At 33.9% G+C, this 16,119-nt stretch overlaps 1 protein-coding gene across 8 annotated transcripts in view; it reads left to right on the forward strand.

Moving 5' to 3' along the window:
- The window catches only part of STXBP5L (syntaxin binding protein 5L), a 236,220-nt gene that overhangs the window by 98,525 nt on the left and 121,576 nt on the right, over positions 1–16,119 (forward strand). For all 8 annotated transcript variants that reach the window (XM_084802614.1, XM_084802611.1, XM_084802609.1 and 5 more), the window contains exons 8-10: positions 4,038–4,121; positions 7,953–8,076; positions 14,061–14,139. In XM_084802614.1, coding sequence (XP_084658740.1) covers positions 4,038–4,121; positions 7,953–8,076; positions 14,061–14,139 — 287 coding nt within the window. The remainder of the gene's footprint in view (positions 1–4,037; positions 4,122–7,952; positions 8,077–14,060; positions 14,140–16,119) is intronic.

Genomic DNA, 16,119 nt, shown 5'->3' on the forward strand with positions numbered 1-16,119 from the left:
GAATCTCTGTGAGGTGGAGGCCAGCCTGGTTTAAAAAGCAAGTCTGGGACAGCCATGGCTACACAGAGAAACCTTGTCTTAAAAAAAAAAAAAGGTTTTTATTAGTCAATTGTTTATGTTGTTTTTGGTTTTCATTCAGGCATTTATCCTGAACTCCACTTTGAGTTTCTTGAAAATATTTATAATTGCTGTTTTGAAATCATTGCCTTGTGAATCAGCTAAGTTGCTTTTCTTAGGAAACATTACAATGGGGAATGCCAACTTCTGGAAGAGTCACATTGTCTTAATTATTATGTTGCTTGTGTATTTGCAATAGGACCTAGGCATCTTGAGTTAAGTCAATTCTTTCTTCTTCTTCTTCTTCTTCTTCTTCTTCTTCTTCTTCTTCTTCTTCTTCTTCTTCTTCTTCTTCTTCTTCCTCCTCCTCCTCCTCCTCCTCCTCCTACTCCTCCTTCTCCTCCTCCTTCTCCTCCTCTTCTTCCTCCTCCTCCTCTGTACCTCTTCCTCCCCCCTCCTCTTCCTTCTTCCTCCCCCCTCCTCCTCCTTTGTCGTCTTCTTTGTCTTCTTCGTTTTGTGGTGACCCAACTCGTCAGGCTGTAGAACAGCTAAATTGTGCTTGCCTTACAGTTTTGGGATCATTTTTGGCTCATGTGAAAGTAGGGTGTAAGAAGCCTCAGTTTGGCTAGGGTGTGGTACAGAATGTGAATAGGGTAGCAGGCAGCAGGGCTGACCCTAACGTTTCAACATGGAGTTCCAGGTCAGCCTCCATATAGTCCCTGAGTTACGTAGTGGACAGTGTGGCTGATGGCAGGCAGGTAGGTAGGCTGGCTGACTGGTTCTAGGAGCTCTAACCTAAGTTCTATCTAGGGACCTCACTGAACCCCAGAACAACATGGTAGGTTAGGTAATCAATCAATAAATATGTGATATTTTGTTCGTTTCTTTCAAACTTTTTTTCCCCCCGAGACTTTTCTCTTTATAGCGTTGGCTGTCCTGGACTCACTTTGTAGGCCAGGCTGGTCTTGAACTCACAGAGATCTTCTTGCCTCTGTCTCCCAAGTGCTGAGATTACATGTGTATGATATCATGCCTGGCTTTCAAACTTTAGTAAGTGCTTTTTTTGTGTGTTTTTTACTTAGTTAGATAATATGGTTTCTAAAGTATTTTTTAAAGATTTAATTATTTATTGTTATGTATACAGTGCTCCGCCTGCATGTACACCTGTAGGCAAGAAGAAGGCATCAGATCTCATTATAGATGGTTGTGAGCCACCATGTGGTTTCTGGGAATTGAACTCAGGACCTCTGGAAGAACAGTCAATGTTCTTAACTCTGAGCCATATCTCCAGCCCCTGAAGTATTTTTGTCACCAATTTTTTTTTTTACTTCACTGTGGTGCCTAAAATGTTGATTCTTTGGAACTTAATATCGACTTTTCAAATAGAAAAATCTATTCTGACTCAGCTGTATATGGTTACAGGGTTGCCTTGGGTTTTGTTTTGTTTTGTTTTTTTTTTTTTTTTGCCAGGTTCAGCATTACAGAGTTAATGTCTGCTTTTCCCTTCTTTAATTCTTTAAGTGATTCCAATGTCTTACTTTCTTAAGATATTTGATATTCAGTACTTCATATCCGAATGCTTACTGTTTTCTAGACAAGAGATTTTTTCTTTTGATAATTATAGAAATCTGAAAGGATTTAAAAATGCTTTTAAAATTTTAAAGATATATTTGTGGTTGAAACTTGTAATGAGCATGTTATTGACTTTTTGCTTAAATTATTTTTTAAAACTTTTTAGAATAGAAAACATAATGATATTACACACTAGAAAAAATTTGTCTTAGTGTTCACCATTTTCCTTCACATGTACAATGTTGATTTGTTTCAAATATAGTTTGCTATAGCATGTGAAGTTTTACATGAATTTGACTTTAGATGATATTATTGAATTATGTATACATTTGGTATCTTAACATTTTAAAAATAATTTCCTTAATTTAACACATTAGAAAGTGTAATCCTTTTGTCTAATAATCTTAAACATCATCATCTATAGCTTTATAACTAAGCACTAGGTATGAAGTATATCTTAAAAAATAACTGCAGGGGCTGGAGCAATAGGTCAGAGGTTGAGAGTGCTTGTTTCTCTCTGATATGATCTCAGCCCATATCCCAGCACCCACCTGGCAGCTCACAGCTGACCACAACCCCAGTTCCAGGGACTCAGCTCACAGCTGACCGCAACCCCAGTTCCAGGGACTCTGACTCTCTCTTCTGGCCCCAGCAGGCACCGGCCATGCGTGTGGCACATATACAGTGCTAGCAGCAATCAAACATATAAAATAAATGAAAATGTAAATAGAATAATTAAAAATCATATTTTTGAAAATATTTAAAATTTACCTGCTTCGGTTTTTTTTTAAAGGAAGACTATTATTTTTTGATACTTTCTATTAATTGGAATATAAACACACGTGTATTGGCAGTCACTTTTCTTATGTGCTGCAACAAGACATCTGACTGAAGTAATTCATGGAATTAAGAGGTTATTTTGATACGTAGTTTAAGAAAATCTGTCACAGTGAGGAAGGCATATAGATGGAAGCGTGGTGACGCAGATGATGTTACACCTACAGTCAGGAAGTAAAGAGTGATGAAAGCTTATGCTCAGCAAACTCTCTCCTATTCAGTGGTCCAAGACCCTGGCCCGCAGGATGCTGCCACCAACATTTAGGACAGGTCTACTCACTGCAACTAATCTAATCTAGAAAGTACCCCCTAGACATTTGCCTGCAGGGTGCTTTTAGAACCTGTCAGGTTTAGACCATGGACTACAACCAGCTAACATGAATGTGAGAGAGAACTTGGAAAAATCTTTAACTTCCGGCAGCTGGGGGGCCTGTGTTCATGGCCTGTGCTCTCCCGAGAAATCATGTGGAAACCCATGACCCATGCTCCCGCTGACTGTAAAGAGCAAGCGAGTTGCTTTTGCAGTGATGCCGATGTTTGCAGATGCATAGTTGAGAAAAAGGGACATGGAAGGCTTCTCTGACCACCCCTTACTCCCACCACACAAAGTAGCAGCCTACACAGGAAGCCATTGAAGAGAACTCGTAAGAAGTGTGATGAGGAGGCTGAGGTATAGCTGTCCACAACTGATGGTTTCTGGTGGACGTGAGGGAGGGGAAGGGCTCAGTTCTATTTAAGGGGTGGGCCACTGAGAGTTTGACTATACTCTAATGGGTATACAGACAGCATAAATTGAATTTTATTTTTATTTAGTGTTCTTTTTTTTGGGGGGGGGTCACAAGGGTGGGTGGATGAGCATGGAAAGACTGGGAAACGAGTGTGATCCAGGTGAATGATATGAAATTCCCAGATAATCAATAAAAATATTGTGTTAAAAAAAGATTTAACTTCTGAGGTTGTATAATAAACCATCATTTAAAAATATTTGCTCCAGGCTTTGGATGTAGCTCAGTTAGTGACTCTGCCTAATATGAACAAGGTCGCACATTTGACCCCCAGCATGAAGGACTGTGTAAGCATCACCAGAGTATCATAGAAACATTTGCACAAAGTAAATAGATTTGAAATAAAGACATGTAAAACATTTTTTGTCTACATTTTCAGCTATATAACACTGAATGGTATATTAGAAGTTAATTAAACATAACAATTCATCCTTTGTTTTGTCTTAATTTTCTACCTACTTTCACCTTTAAAAATATATATTGTATTATGTTTATGTACATGTTTCTTCGATTATTTAGAGCCCAGCAGAGTTCTCAGGTCATATTTAATTGCAGAAATGTTACTAGCCCTTTAATTTTTTAAATTGCTACATCAACATCTTTGGTTTTTACATTTTTTAAAAGTGGGAAACATATTCAAGCACTGAAAAAGGCAGTATAAGTCAGCCAGGCTGTATTGCGTAGAATGGGTTTTTTTTTTCTTTATAGTATTTTCAGTTCTTTTATTTGAAAGCAGTTAAAATCAATGTCAGAATTAAGAAAATGGTTGTTTTTACTGTTTTCCAGCTGTTAATAGGTTATGAAAATGGTACTGTAGTATTCTGGGACTTGAAATCTAAACGAGCAGAGCTGAGAGTTTATTATGATGAGGTAAGTAATTTCTGCTGACACTTTTGGAGATTTGGGGGACCATGTCACTTTTTAACTCTGACAGCTTGTGTTTTATTAATACTTTTAATCCCTAGGCCTCTGCTTGTCCTTATTCAATGTTTAATATTATTTTGTTATTTGTATGTTTTAATTGTTAGTTATTTTTGAATGGGAATTCTGCCTTGCCTGCCAGTATGGGAGATGATAACCTATTGTTGACTTTGTATATATTCTCTTACTTCTGATGTTTTCTTGCCTTGTCGCATTTTCCTTTATTTCATCTAGGCTCCATACTCACAGGCAATATTCAAACCTTCCTTAGAAAATTTATTTCCTGTGGCTAAAAGTTTGATACAGTTTGAAAAGCTGTTTTCTTCTATTACTTACCTTCTTAGAATAATGAAATATTTAGTAAATAAGACCAAATAAGTGACAATAAGTATCTTGAGGTAAATTTATTATGTATAGTAGAGACTTGCTTGTTTCTCCCAGATTGACGGTTTTGATGGGCTTTTGACCTAGGCCATTAATTATGACTCCCCATTTTAAACGAAGCTAAGATAGAGGCCGTACAGGCGGGATAGAAGATGAAAAGGAAAATCATTTCTTCTAGCTATGGAAACAAAGATGATCATAAATCAGAAGTAAGATAGGAGTGGGACAGGACAGGAAAAAATACACTGACCAAAACTCTCTGCCTAGTTAACATCACTCTTATATGGGTATATTGTTGCATAATTTAGGGGAACGTAGATATAAACAGAAAAAGTCTTCCCCATGGATTTCTTTTCCAGCACTTCATTTTAGATTAGAGGAATAAAGTAATATCACCCAATGAACTTCTAAGTGCCTTAGAATGCTTGACAGTTTTTGTATTGCATCATAACAATTAAAAATTTAAAGTTTAGTGCTTACAGATGTATTTTATGGGCTAGAGTAATTTCTTAGTGGTTAAGAGTGTGCACTGCTCTTACATGGGACTTGAATTTTGTTCCAACACTCATATCTACTAGCTCACAAAAATTGTATTTCATAAAATCCACAGTTAATTTCTTAATGATTCTTTCAAATTAAGATTTATGGTATATATGGGCTAGTTACATTGACAAAAAGTTCAGAAGTTAATTGCATAGTATCTGGGCAATTTGGTCTTGATTGGTGAAAAACAACCATGCAAGTAACGTCACACAATTATGTTCCTCTCATCCATTTCCAATACATCTGAATCATAACATTCTTTAGTTTATTTCTACTTGCAACAGCTCTCATTTTTTTGATACTACCTGTACAAACTACAAACTCAATACAACTAAAAAAATTCCTGGCCTTAACCCTCTCTTAAGCCTTATATTAAACACCTAGCAAATTAATAGGTGAGATTAAAATAAATATCATCAGAACTTAATTTATATTTGGCCACTCATACTGCTTTCTATGTTCTTCTTCTTTTTTTTTTTTTTTTTTTTTTAGGATCGGGTCAGACTGCCCGCCGCAGTGCTCCCTATTAACTCCTCTCCTTGTGCATATGCGATCAGTTTTCATAGACCTTTTGACCTTGTCTTTATTATATCACTACCATTGTCTTACTTACTCTTCGTGCTCATTTCTACACCCAATACCCTAGGCTAAATTTTCTTGACTGGCTCTAGGGGCCTCTTAACATAACCTTTCCACATATTCTTTACTAACAAAGATTTCCTTTCAAAATGTACAACCGGACCACGCGATTCTCCACATCAGAACATTCAGATGGCTCCCTGTTTGTTAACGGGGTCTGCATGTGAGAACTAAAGCTATGGTGCTGGGTTTTGTTTTGTTTTGTTTTTCGTTTTTGTTTTAGTATAATTTACTGTATCTTGCTAAACAGTTAACACATTTGGGGCATGATATTCACTATCTACTAATGGTATCATTTACCACCTGCATTCCAGGTTTTGCTATTGTAATTCATTTTCCTATTACAAATTCTTTCCTTGTCTCTTCTGTGTACCAAAATCCTACTATTTCCTTAGGCACCGAAAAGCTATTTGAACAATCTAACTGGCCCTTGATGAATAGTAATAGATGAACTGAATTTTTGCTTAGAAATCCAATATTATGCTGAGGAATAATTAGCTGTGAAAAAATTACTTCCAGCTCTGGGGAAGGTGAGGCAGAAGGTTTGCCACAAGTTCAAGGCCAGCTTAGGCTACATAGTAAGTTTTAGGCCACTCTAGACTAGAGAGTGGAAATTTTCTCAATAAATAAATAAATAAATAAATAAATAAATAAAGGATTTCTTCTATAATAGCAATGGGCTTTTTTGTTTGTTTGTTTGTTTATATTGCGATTCTCTTAATAATCTCAGAGAAATATTTCAGTTTGGCATGAGAGAAATGTTTTGAATCCATGGGAACTGCATACTTCCTTTTGTCAGATTGCTATATAGTTTTTAAATTTTTGTTTTTCAAGAAAAAGTCACAGTTGACAAAATATGACTAGTATTTTCCTTCAAATTCTTCTTCACTCTCTATTTTTTTTTATCAACTGGTTGATATTTGGTTTCTAATAACCCCTTGTTTAAATTAAAATGTGAGGTATATAAATATATAAATAACATAAACAAAAAACAAAGATCGCCACAAGTTCAGGAATTCATGTTGCCTTTTATGCTCAGTGTACTCCGATGTTTTGAGGTCCACATCAGATCTTATGTCCTTCAAGTTTAATGATTAGTCAAAATACCATCTAGCTGTGATTCTAATACTGTGCGTATTAGCTGGAGGTTTCACACTTGGCTACAAGAAGAATTCAGTTATGTATTTGTATAAGCACACATGTAATGAAAGTTCTGATCAATAACTATGATGGATATTCACCTATATTGACCTTCACTCTAGGTTCTTTGCGGGGAAAGGTGTTTTTATATATCTTTCTAATTTTCTTTCCGACAACTGGCACTTGTCTCATTGTTTTTAACACAATGGATAAATTATGGTGAATAATTTATTGACAGAGAATATAAAAGGTTTAGTAATGTGATCTTAATTACTTACTAATTCAGTAGAAATTTTAAAAAATCTACTTTGTGGAAGATACTACACAACCATGGGGTTTAATACAACTAAAAAAAATAATTGCTGTAAATCTTATCAAACTCAAAACTACAGAATGGTTCTGGAAATTTTAAAAATTAAATCTTACTTGCTTTGAATCCGTTAGTATAGGGTATGCCTGAGGCAGCACGGTGCAGCGGTTGAGAATATGGGTTTTACAAGGAGTTCGCTTTTGACTTGTGTAACTTTAAAAAGCAAATGAATATCTGTATCTAGGCCAGTTTCACCATATGAAAATTGAGAAATAATAATAAGATAAAATACTACCTTTATTTACTAAATGCTAAGTTTTATGCAAAATGTACATCATGGGACCTGGGCTATACAATACCTTCAGGTGCTACCTCAAATTATTTTTTTAAGCTATCCACTTTAAGTGATATTAGGCCTAATCTTACAAGAAATTATCTTCTGATAACTATACTTTTACTTCTATGTAAATAATTTTTTTCAAACAGGATGGTAGAATGTAGGAAGGGCATAGGATTTACAACAAAATGTTCCGGGATGTAAAAGTATTAAAACTTTTTTCATAACTGTTCTTTACTTAAGGAAATCTGTTTTGGAAGCCTTGTGAAGGTCTGTAACAGGTTGAACCCAAGGACAGCCTAGTCTGGGACAGAAAAAATATTTTAACATGTTATCAGTGTATTAATTTTATGTCAAAATATTTTGGGATGTGTGATGATATAATCTATCTACTTTCCTCCGTACTTTTTTGTTGTTATTTTATTAGGCTATTCACTCAATTGATTGGCACCATGAGGGCAAGCAGTTCATGTGCAGCCATTCAGATGGGAGCTTGACTTTATGGAACCTGAAAAGCCCAAACCGCCCTTTCCAAACCACAGTGCCACACGGTAAGATACACTCTTTCATGGAAACTACGCAGACTACAGAATTGCCAGCTCACAATGCTAATTCTTCCAATTTGAGCTTCATTCATGTTGCAGGAGTTCATGAACATCTACCTATTAGCTCTCCTGTAGAGAGCATATTTTAGGTCTCTTCTTTTTGCTGTCTTAGGAATAGTTGATTAGTCTATTAACATTAAATATAATTACCGATAAGACTAGATTTAGGTCTATTCCTATTTTTCTGTTGTTTATGCTATATTTTGTTGATTATCTTTGGCTTTTCACTTTAAAGTTATTGAAACATTATTTTTAGGAGCACATAGTGTTTATTCATAGTCATTTTATCTTCATTTTTACCATTAGTTATCACTATCACAATATATCTTAACTACTCCGTGTATTTTAACACTAATGCATAACATTTCATAAAATATATAGGCATATTGTAATCATATAGGTCTATTAATATGCCTTCATTGTCATGTATAGTATAATATATTATAAAATTTAAATGGTCACAAGTATTGTAGTTAAGAGACAAAGTGCTCTATAATTTTATTTATTTGCAAACATTATTTGCGTTTCATGTGGGCCTGGTGAAAAGATTTCATGGAGCTTCTTTTATATGAAATTACCTTTTATCTCCCTTCACTCTTGAAAACTATTTTTCTAGATTTGTATTTATTGACAATGTCAGGCCATGGGCTGAGAGTTTGCCATGTGGGAATTTATGTAATGCAACAACTGCTTTAATGATATTACATCATCTTCTACTTTCAATGTTTTCTAAATGAGAAATTCTAAGTGTTTTGAACTTTGCATCTACACTATACAATGTGTTTGTTCCTTCTGGTTGTTTTAAAGCAATTTCTATGTCTTTTATTTGCAGCAACTTAAAAAAACATTATGCCTCAACTTGTTTTGATTTTGTTTTTAAATTTATACTGTTAAGAATTCTAACAAACTTCTTAAATTCATAAGGGCCACAAAAATTGGGAAATTTTTATGCCATTTATATTTAATATGTTTTTGTTTGTGTTTCTAGTATATGATTCACCTCTGTCAGAAGTTTTGATGTTGTGGCACACATCTCTGAGTCTTTATTTTTGTATCTGTTTTTGTCAATTTTTTGTTACAAACTTCAAGTTAATTAGTTCCAACTGATTCATCGTCTACTTAACTGCTTTTTCTCCTGCATTTTCATTCTATTAAACGTCTAAGATTTTTTTTCTACTTGATATCTTTTGCTTTTTAGAACTCTTCCAAGATTTCCTTTTATCATTTATTCAAGCATTGCCTTCCTTTAATCATTGAGCTTAGGTACAGTTACCTCTTAAAATCTTTTTTTTTTTCCCTTTATGGTGACATCATCTGTTTCACCTTGACCTCTATTGACAACAATGCTCACACTTCCTTTTCCTAAGAGTTTTGGTTCTACCTTATACAATGTAGATTACAGGCATTTTACCTTCATCTTTATCAGTTACTTGGGATTTATAGTGTCAAAGTCTGTTAAAAATAGCAGTGTAAAACTTCATGTATATGAAGCCACATAGTGTAAGTGTGATATAATGTCATTTATACTCTAGAATATATTTTATATTCCCTTACCCACCTCCGTTTTAACCATCTGTCTTCTACATCTATGTGGCGGTATTTCATTGTTTTTTAGGAGTTAAATTTTTCTACCATAAAGAGGTCACTATAAAGCTTCAATAATCAGACAATTGTACTTTAAAAGGAAATCCACTCTTGTGGGAGAAGTTGTTGGTTTGTTTGGTTAGTTTTGTTTTCTGAGACAGACTAACCTAGTACTTGGAGTCTTCTTCCTCTGTCTCTCAGATGCTGTGATTACAGACTTGAGCCTCCATGCCTAGCCTTTTGAAAAAAATTTTAAATTGTAGTAAAAATTTATATTATACAATTCATTATTTTAACTATTTTCAGACTGTCTTGTATGTAAATGTGATCAGATGATCAGTTTCAGTCAAAATAGAAGATTATGCTATATTTTTAAACACATACAGAAAAATTTTTAAAAATTGTCATTTGTTAAATTACCAGGAAAATTGTAAATTCTGTAAAATGGGACAGCAAAGCATTTCTTGTTGACAGTGACATAAAATATAGTTAACTTAAGAAGTAAATGTTATGATGAACTATATATAAACTTTATAGATAAACTTTTAAAAACATTTAAAGAAGAAATTGGAACAAAACTGAACAATGTATAAAATAGCATTGAAAAATACTACATACTCAAGGAAATTTATTAAAGATAATTATTAAAAGAAAACTTGCAACTTTTAATATTTTATGTATATAAGAAGAAAAACATAAAGATAACTATTCACTCAAAATCTAAAAATAAAAAACCAACAAAACAAAAAAGTTAACAACAGAATAAAATAACAAGGAAGGATCAAACCACACATATCATAGATGTTAATGCTAGTAAAAGCAGAACCATACAACAAAGAAATAAAACACACATTGTTATAATGAAATAATGAAAGAAAACAGACATTATCTTTAGCTGAGATACATAGAACAAAAACATGAATTAAATTTACATGGAAAGGGGAACACTCCTCCATTGCTGGTGGGAGTGCAAACTTGTACCACTTGTACTCTGTTAATATATAAAATATTGCTTAGTTGCAAACATTTAGGTTCCTAGAAAAAAATGTTTTTTATGTTTGTTTCTCACTAATATTTAAAATACTTGATCATGTAAGGGTATTGGGGAACATGCTTTCCTTACATATATTCATTGTAATTCATCATTTAAAGAAAATTTAGAATGTAAACACATGAAAAATAAAGTGAAGTTCAGTTTTTTCATTACAGGTGACATCATGACTTTCTCATCTTTTAAATCAATAGAGCATTTAAAAATCAACAGAGCAAGAAAACAATCTAACAAAGAAATACAAACAGTTCTGTATAACCTATAATACGGCATATAGCAAAAATCAATCAATTTCCAAACAGTGGTCAGCATGGCCTGATTATTATTTCTTAAACAACACTCAGGAAAGGTTAATCATAAATTTCCCCAGGCTAAAGCCATTGTGTTTACATGATTGTCATAGCAACATAGCTTGAATCTAAATGCCCTTAACACAGAAAACACTTGACTTACTTCCAGGCCCAAACCAACAGGTGTGCTGTCCAAACCTAGGCTAACTGCCAAGGGGTCCTCTATTGTAAAACATCTGCAAAGCATGACTTTCCAAGCCCACCTTTGATTACTTTCAAAGCAGATTCTAAAGAAACAAGTTTAACTTTTCTCCAGCTAACAATCTCTAACTAGGTACTGTTATGTCAAAGTCCTAATTTTCTTTTCAAGCAGTTTCTGCCTGGCTAATCACAATAGTCAGAATGAAAACTCTCTCATCGTCTCAAGTCTTTTAACGTTCTCTGTGGGAAAAAGTTTTCCAGTGTAAATTTTATTAGGGCTCATAGTCAAAGTAAAAAAATAGACAGAAAGACTGTTTTAGGAGAAAAGGCAGATTTCAAGGTAGTTTTTAGGCAAAATTACACCTGGACCATACGTTTTTAGGCAAAATTACACCTGGACCATACATAATATTTAAGGGCAGTCGGAACTTTGTCAAGCAAAGCCTCCGTAGCTGTTCTTGATGTCTAGAGATCATGCTGAGCAGCCGGAGGTCTTTAGAACCTTCTCAAGCAAACCTTCTATGACTTCTCCTCATATCTGTGACAAACTTCTACATATTGGATTAATAACGTGGGTGAAATAGATAACTTCCAAGGGAAATACAAAATAATGAAATTTTTCTAAGTTTAAATATTATCTGTGGTCCCTTTCTTTTAGCATGGTAAACACCTCTTATTATTATATTTTTGGCAAGATAGTGCTGGTGGTGCAAGTTCAGTTTCATTTTGGGGAAGTGAATTCATTGTTGAAAGATGATTTTTTTCCAACGTAAAATTCTTAGTTGGCATTATTTTTTCCTTCTAATACCCTGAATATATTGTTTTCTACTCTTTGGCCTTTATCATTTTTGAAGTTGACATTTTCTCTTACTTGTAGCTTATACTGTACTTATACAGTCATTTTTTTCCCTTTGTTTTTTTCTTTCTGCCTTTAAGATTTTTTTCTGTCTTTCAGCATTTTTCCTTGGATTGTCTGGGTTTGGTTTTTTTTTTTATCACTTTATCATTTCTTTCCTTACCTTTCAGTGTTATACTTATGCACATGGTGGTGTGACTAATGTATTCCACACTTTTTGAGATTGTTCGCTTTCTGTCCTCCTATTTGAATTACCTTTTAGTGCCATACTGTCCTTTCTTGGAGCATTGATCTCTTACATTTTCAAAATAGTTTTTGTTAATTTCACCCATACTCTTGTTCTGAAATATTGCCTTATTAGTATTACTTTCCAATTCAAAAGCTGTCCATGTTTATATTGAAAATCAGTGTCAGAGTTTCTCTGTGTAGTCTTTATGATACTAAAACTTTCTCTTAGACCAGGCTGGCCTCGAACTCAAAGACCAACCTGCCTCTGCCTCTGCCTCTGCCTCTGCCTCCTGCATGCTTGGATTAAAGGCACACAGCACCACTGCCTGGCTTCACTTATCCTTTGATAAGAGTCAAACTGGTCTATCTATAAACCTGTTTTAATTTCATGTTTTGTCTGTCACTTATTTGCTTATGGTACAGCATAATGTAAGTTTTATGTTTTTATTGTTCAATCTAGTGATTTCTAAACATATTAGAATTTAATTACTTCTATGTGCCCTGACACTTAACATATAGTACTTGGAATATAAAGAATAAGAATAATTCAAATTGGTGATACTGTTGTTTTATACAACATGACATTTAAACAGGTCATTTTTGCTTTGATAATCAAGGCAGCCCCCACCAAAAAAAACAGCAAAAAAAACCCCTCTTTCCCCAAAATAAACTGTTAGAGACAGAGATTGAATATTAATTGTAACAACCTGAGTTCAGTGCCTGTGACCCATATGGTGAAAAGAGAGAGCTGATAATTCTCTGACCTCTGTATGTGTATTAGCACACATGTGCCTCCTCTACACACAATAAATCAATCATGAACCAACAATCAATGTAATGGCATTTTAAAATGAAGTGATTTTGTAAGTCCATCATATGTTTTACATCCCAAGACTTTCTGCAATATGAAAGTTTATTTCTACTACAGATAAAATACTGATCATGATAATGATTTTTCTTTTTTCTTTTTTTCTTGAGGAGGGAAGGGAAACAGGGTCTTATGTAACCTACACTGGATTTAAACTCTCAAGTCTCCTGCCTCAACTTCCTGAGTGTCGGAATAACAGTCATGAATAATCAATTTTCATAATAATATATTTCATTACGCATGTATGAGTCGTCAATCCTAAGTTTTATTTTATTAGCATATGTAGCTGAAATAACTTTGCAAGAAACTACATTCATATTTAGAGAATACAAAACAGCAAAGGCTGAATATGTTTATAAGTAACTCATATAGCAGTCAATTGTTATAATTTTATAGCTTATAAGTTTAATAAAATATTAGAATGCATAGACATGTCAAATACAGGCACTTTGAGAATAAACCAACAGCTTTAGCTTTAGCTGATGTTGCTATGCATTAGTTCATAAAAGTGACCAGTTTAATGAGATAGTGTATCTAAAGTAATAAACTTATTCCAAATTTAATTATAATTGATGGAAATATAAAAGGTTACTTGTGCTACTCTCCTGAAATCTACGGTTAAACTGTGCTTGAGCCTTTGGGTTCAGTTGTATTTATATCATCTGCTACAGTGTAAACTATTTAAGAATTGTTATTGCAGTGTAGGCGGCTATATGAATCATCCCTAGAGGCTTGTAGATTTCTTTTGTTTAACTATATTATTATATGTTTATATTTCTTAATTGAATTTTTAAAAAATCCTCATGGATCAATATAATTTAAATTAGATTTAATGTTTTTCTCTCTCATTAGGAAAAAGTCAAAGAGAAGGAAGAAAGTCTGAGTCTTGTAAACCAATTCTTAAAGTAGAGTACAAAACCTGCAGGAACAGGTACGTGCTTGTGTGTTGTATGTTGTCATAGGTCTAAGGGATAGGGGAAGGAGAGCAGGCAACTTTTAACCATGTTATATTGTCATACAAGTATACATTATTAGTTCTCTAAATCAATAGCTTAATTTGTGATTATATGACTATTGAAAATAAGAACTAACTTTAATTATATTAGCATGATATATATTAATTCTAATAATTGAGGACTTTTGAGCCATATACAACACTGGTAGCATATTTATTAAGCTAAATCTATGCATTTCTTGATATTCCTTATGAGATTTAAATATATAACCAAATCTCTCTGAACTTAGGATCTTACATTCTGAAATTGGAAAGATAACCTTTAGTTGGTGTTATAAAGTTATATATATATTGTCATAATAGAAAAAAACAAATTTTACAATGTTTAAGGAAATAACATTTAATAAAGTTGTATTATAGTTATACCATATCCAGTACTTGTGCATAGCTTCTTTAATTTACATTAATAATTAATGGAAAAATTTCCAAACAAAATGAACATAGTAAACCTTGCCTGAACATCATCATCATCATCATCAAGCATGTATACACACACCAGTGTGTGTGTGTGTGTTGTGTGTGTGTGAGAGAGAGAGCAAGAGAGAGAGACTTGTGTGTATTTGGGAGTACATGCTACAGAGCTCATGTAGAGGTCAGAGGACAACTTTATGGAATCAGTTCTTTCCTTCCACCTTTATTTGGCTCCCAGAGATCTAATTCAGGTGCCAGGCCAGGCAGTAAGTGCTTTGACCTGCTGAGCCGTCTTCTCAGACCCTGAGCATTATAACTGTAAAGTGAACATCTTACTTTATGTTGGCTACCTGCTCTCACTGGAATGTGTTCTTGCCATTTATAGGTACAATTATGTTTGTTAAAACTCTCCCTTCTAAAGTTTTAATAGTAAAAAAATCATGGCAAATTATCACTATCTCTTTAGCAGGCCAGTTTAATTTAGCATAACTAAAGTAATAATATATTTCAAATTTAAACATTGTGGATGGAAACAAAATCTTACATAAGTCTTCTCTTCTTAAAATACTATCTAAAACTAAAACTTTTATTCCGCCTTTGGGATCAGCAGTATTTACATCATCTGTCATAGAGTGCAAGCTCTGAGGATCACTGCTTTCAAGAGATTATACTTTTATTTTGGTTTTCTTATTCACATGTGTAATTTTTTCAAAGGAATTTTACTCCGCTTCCATATTGGGCTCTCTTAAGGACTTTTAACAATATCCATTGAATTATCAACTAGTGTTCAGCCTTTCCTGTAGACTACAAATGTTGAAAACAAAACAGCAAAGTGAGAGCAGTTTCGTGGGAAGCCTGAGAGACTTTTCCCACGGTAAATTTTATGAACTCTGAACTTTATGGGTTCTATTTTTGTTACAACCACGTCGTTTTTGAGAATGTACTCCTGTGAAATGCCCCACAATATTCAGCTTGCTTCAGTTGGTTTTAACTATATGTCACACCGTGTGATTTGAAGTACGTGATAAAAAAGAAATACAGCCAGTGTTTGAATGTGTTAGGCTCAAGTAGTGAGCACCAAGATGGAGTCCCCTGCTTTTTAAATAGCATGGGAAGTAGTTTTATAGTAGTCTGCTTTAGGGGCACAGAAACAGGGAAAGGGTATAATTGGGTTGTAAATATTACCAAATTTCTATCTATAATATTTTGGGCAGTTATTTTTTTTTTTAATGAAAGAAAAGGAACATCTAACGCAGCCTTGAAGGCAATAGAGAGGAAAGCCATCAAGAGAGAGATTTGGAACATTCTTTGGGGAAAAGAATTTCTGAGAAAAGACTCGAAGGCTGAGAGTAAAGAAGATACTTTAGGAAGCAGGACTTAAATAAAGCAGCGCACAGTCAACTAGTGTCACTGACTTCAGTTATATCATAATCTCTGCTTCCATCACCAGCAACACCCAGCCTACTATGATGCTCACAAAGACTA

This window comes from Acomys minous (genome assembly GCF_964271855.1).
Source record: "Acomys minous genome assembly, chromosome: 11".
NCBI classification, from domain to species: Eukaryota; Metazoa; Chordata; class Mammalia; order Rodentia; family Muridae; genus Acomys; species Acomys minous.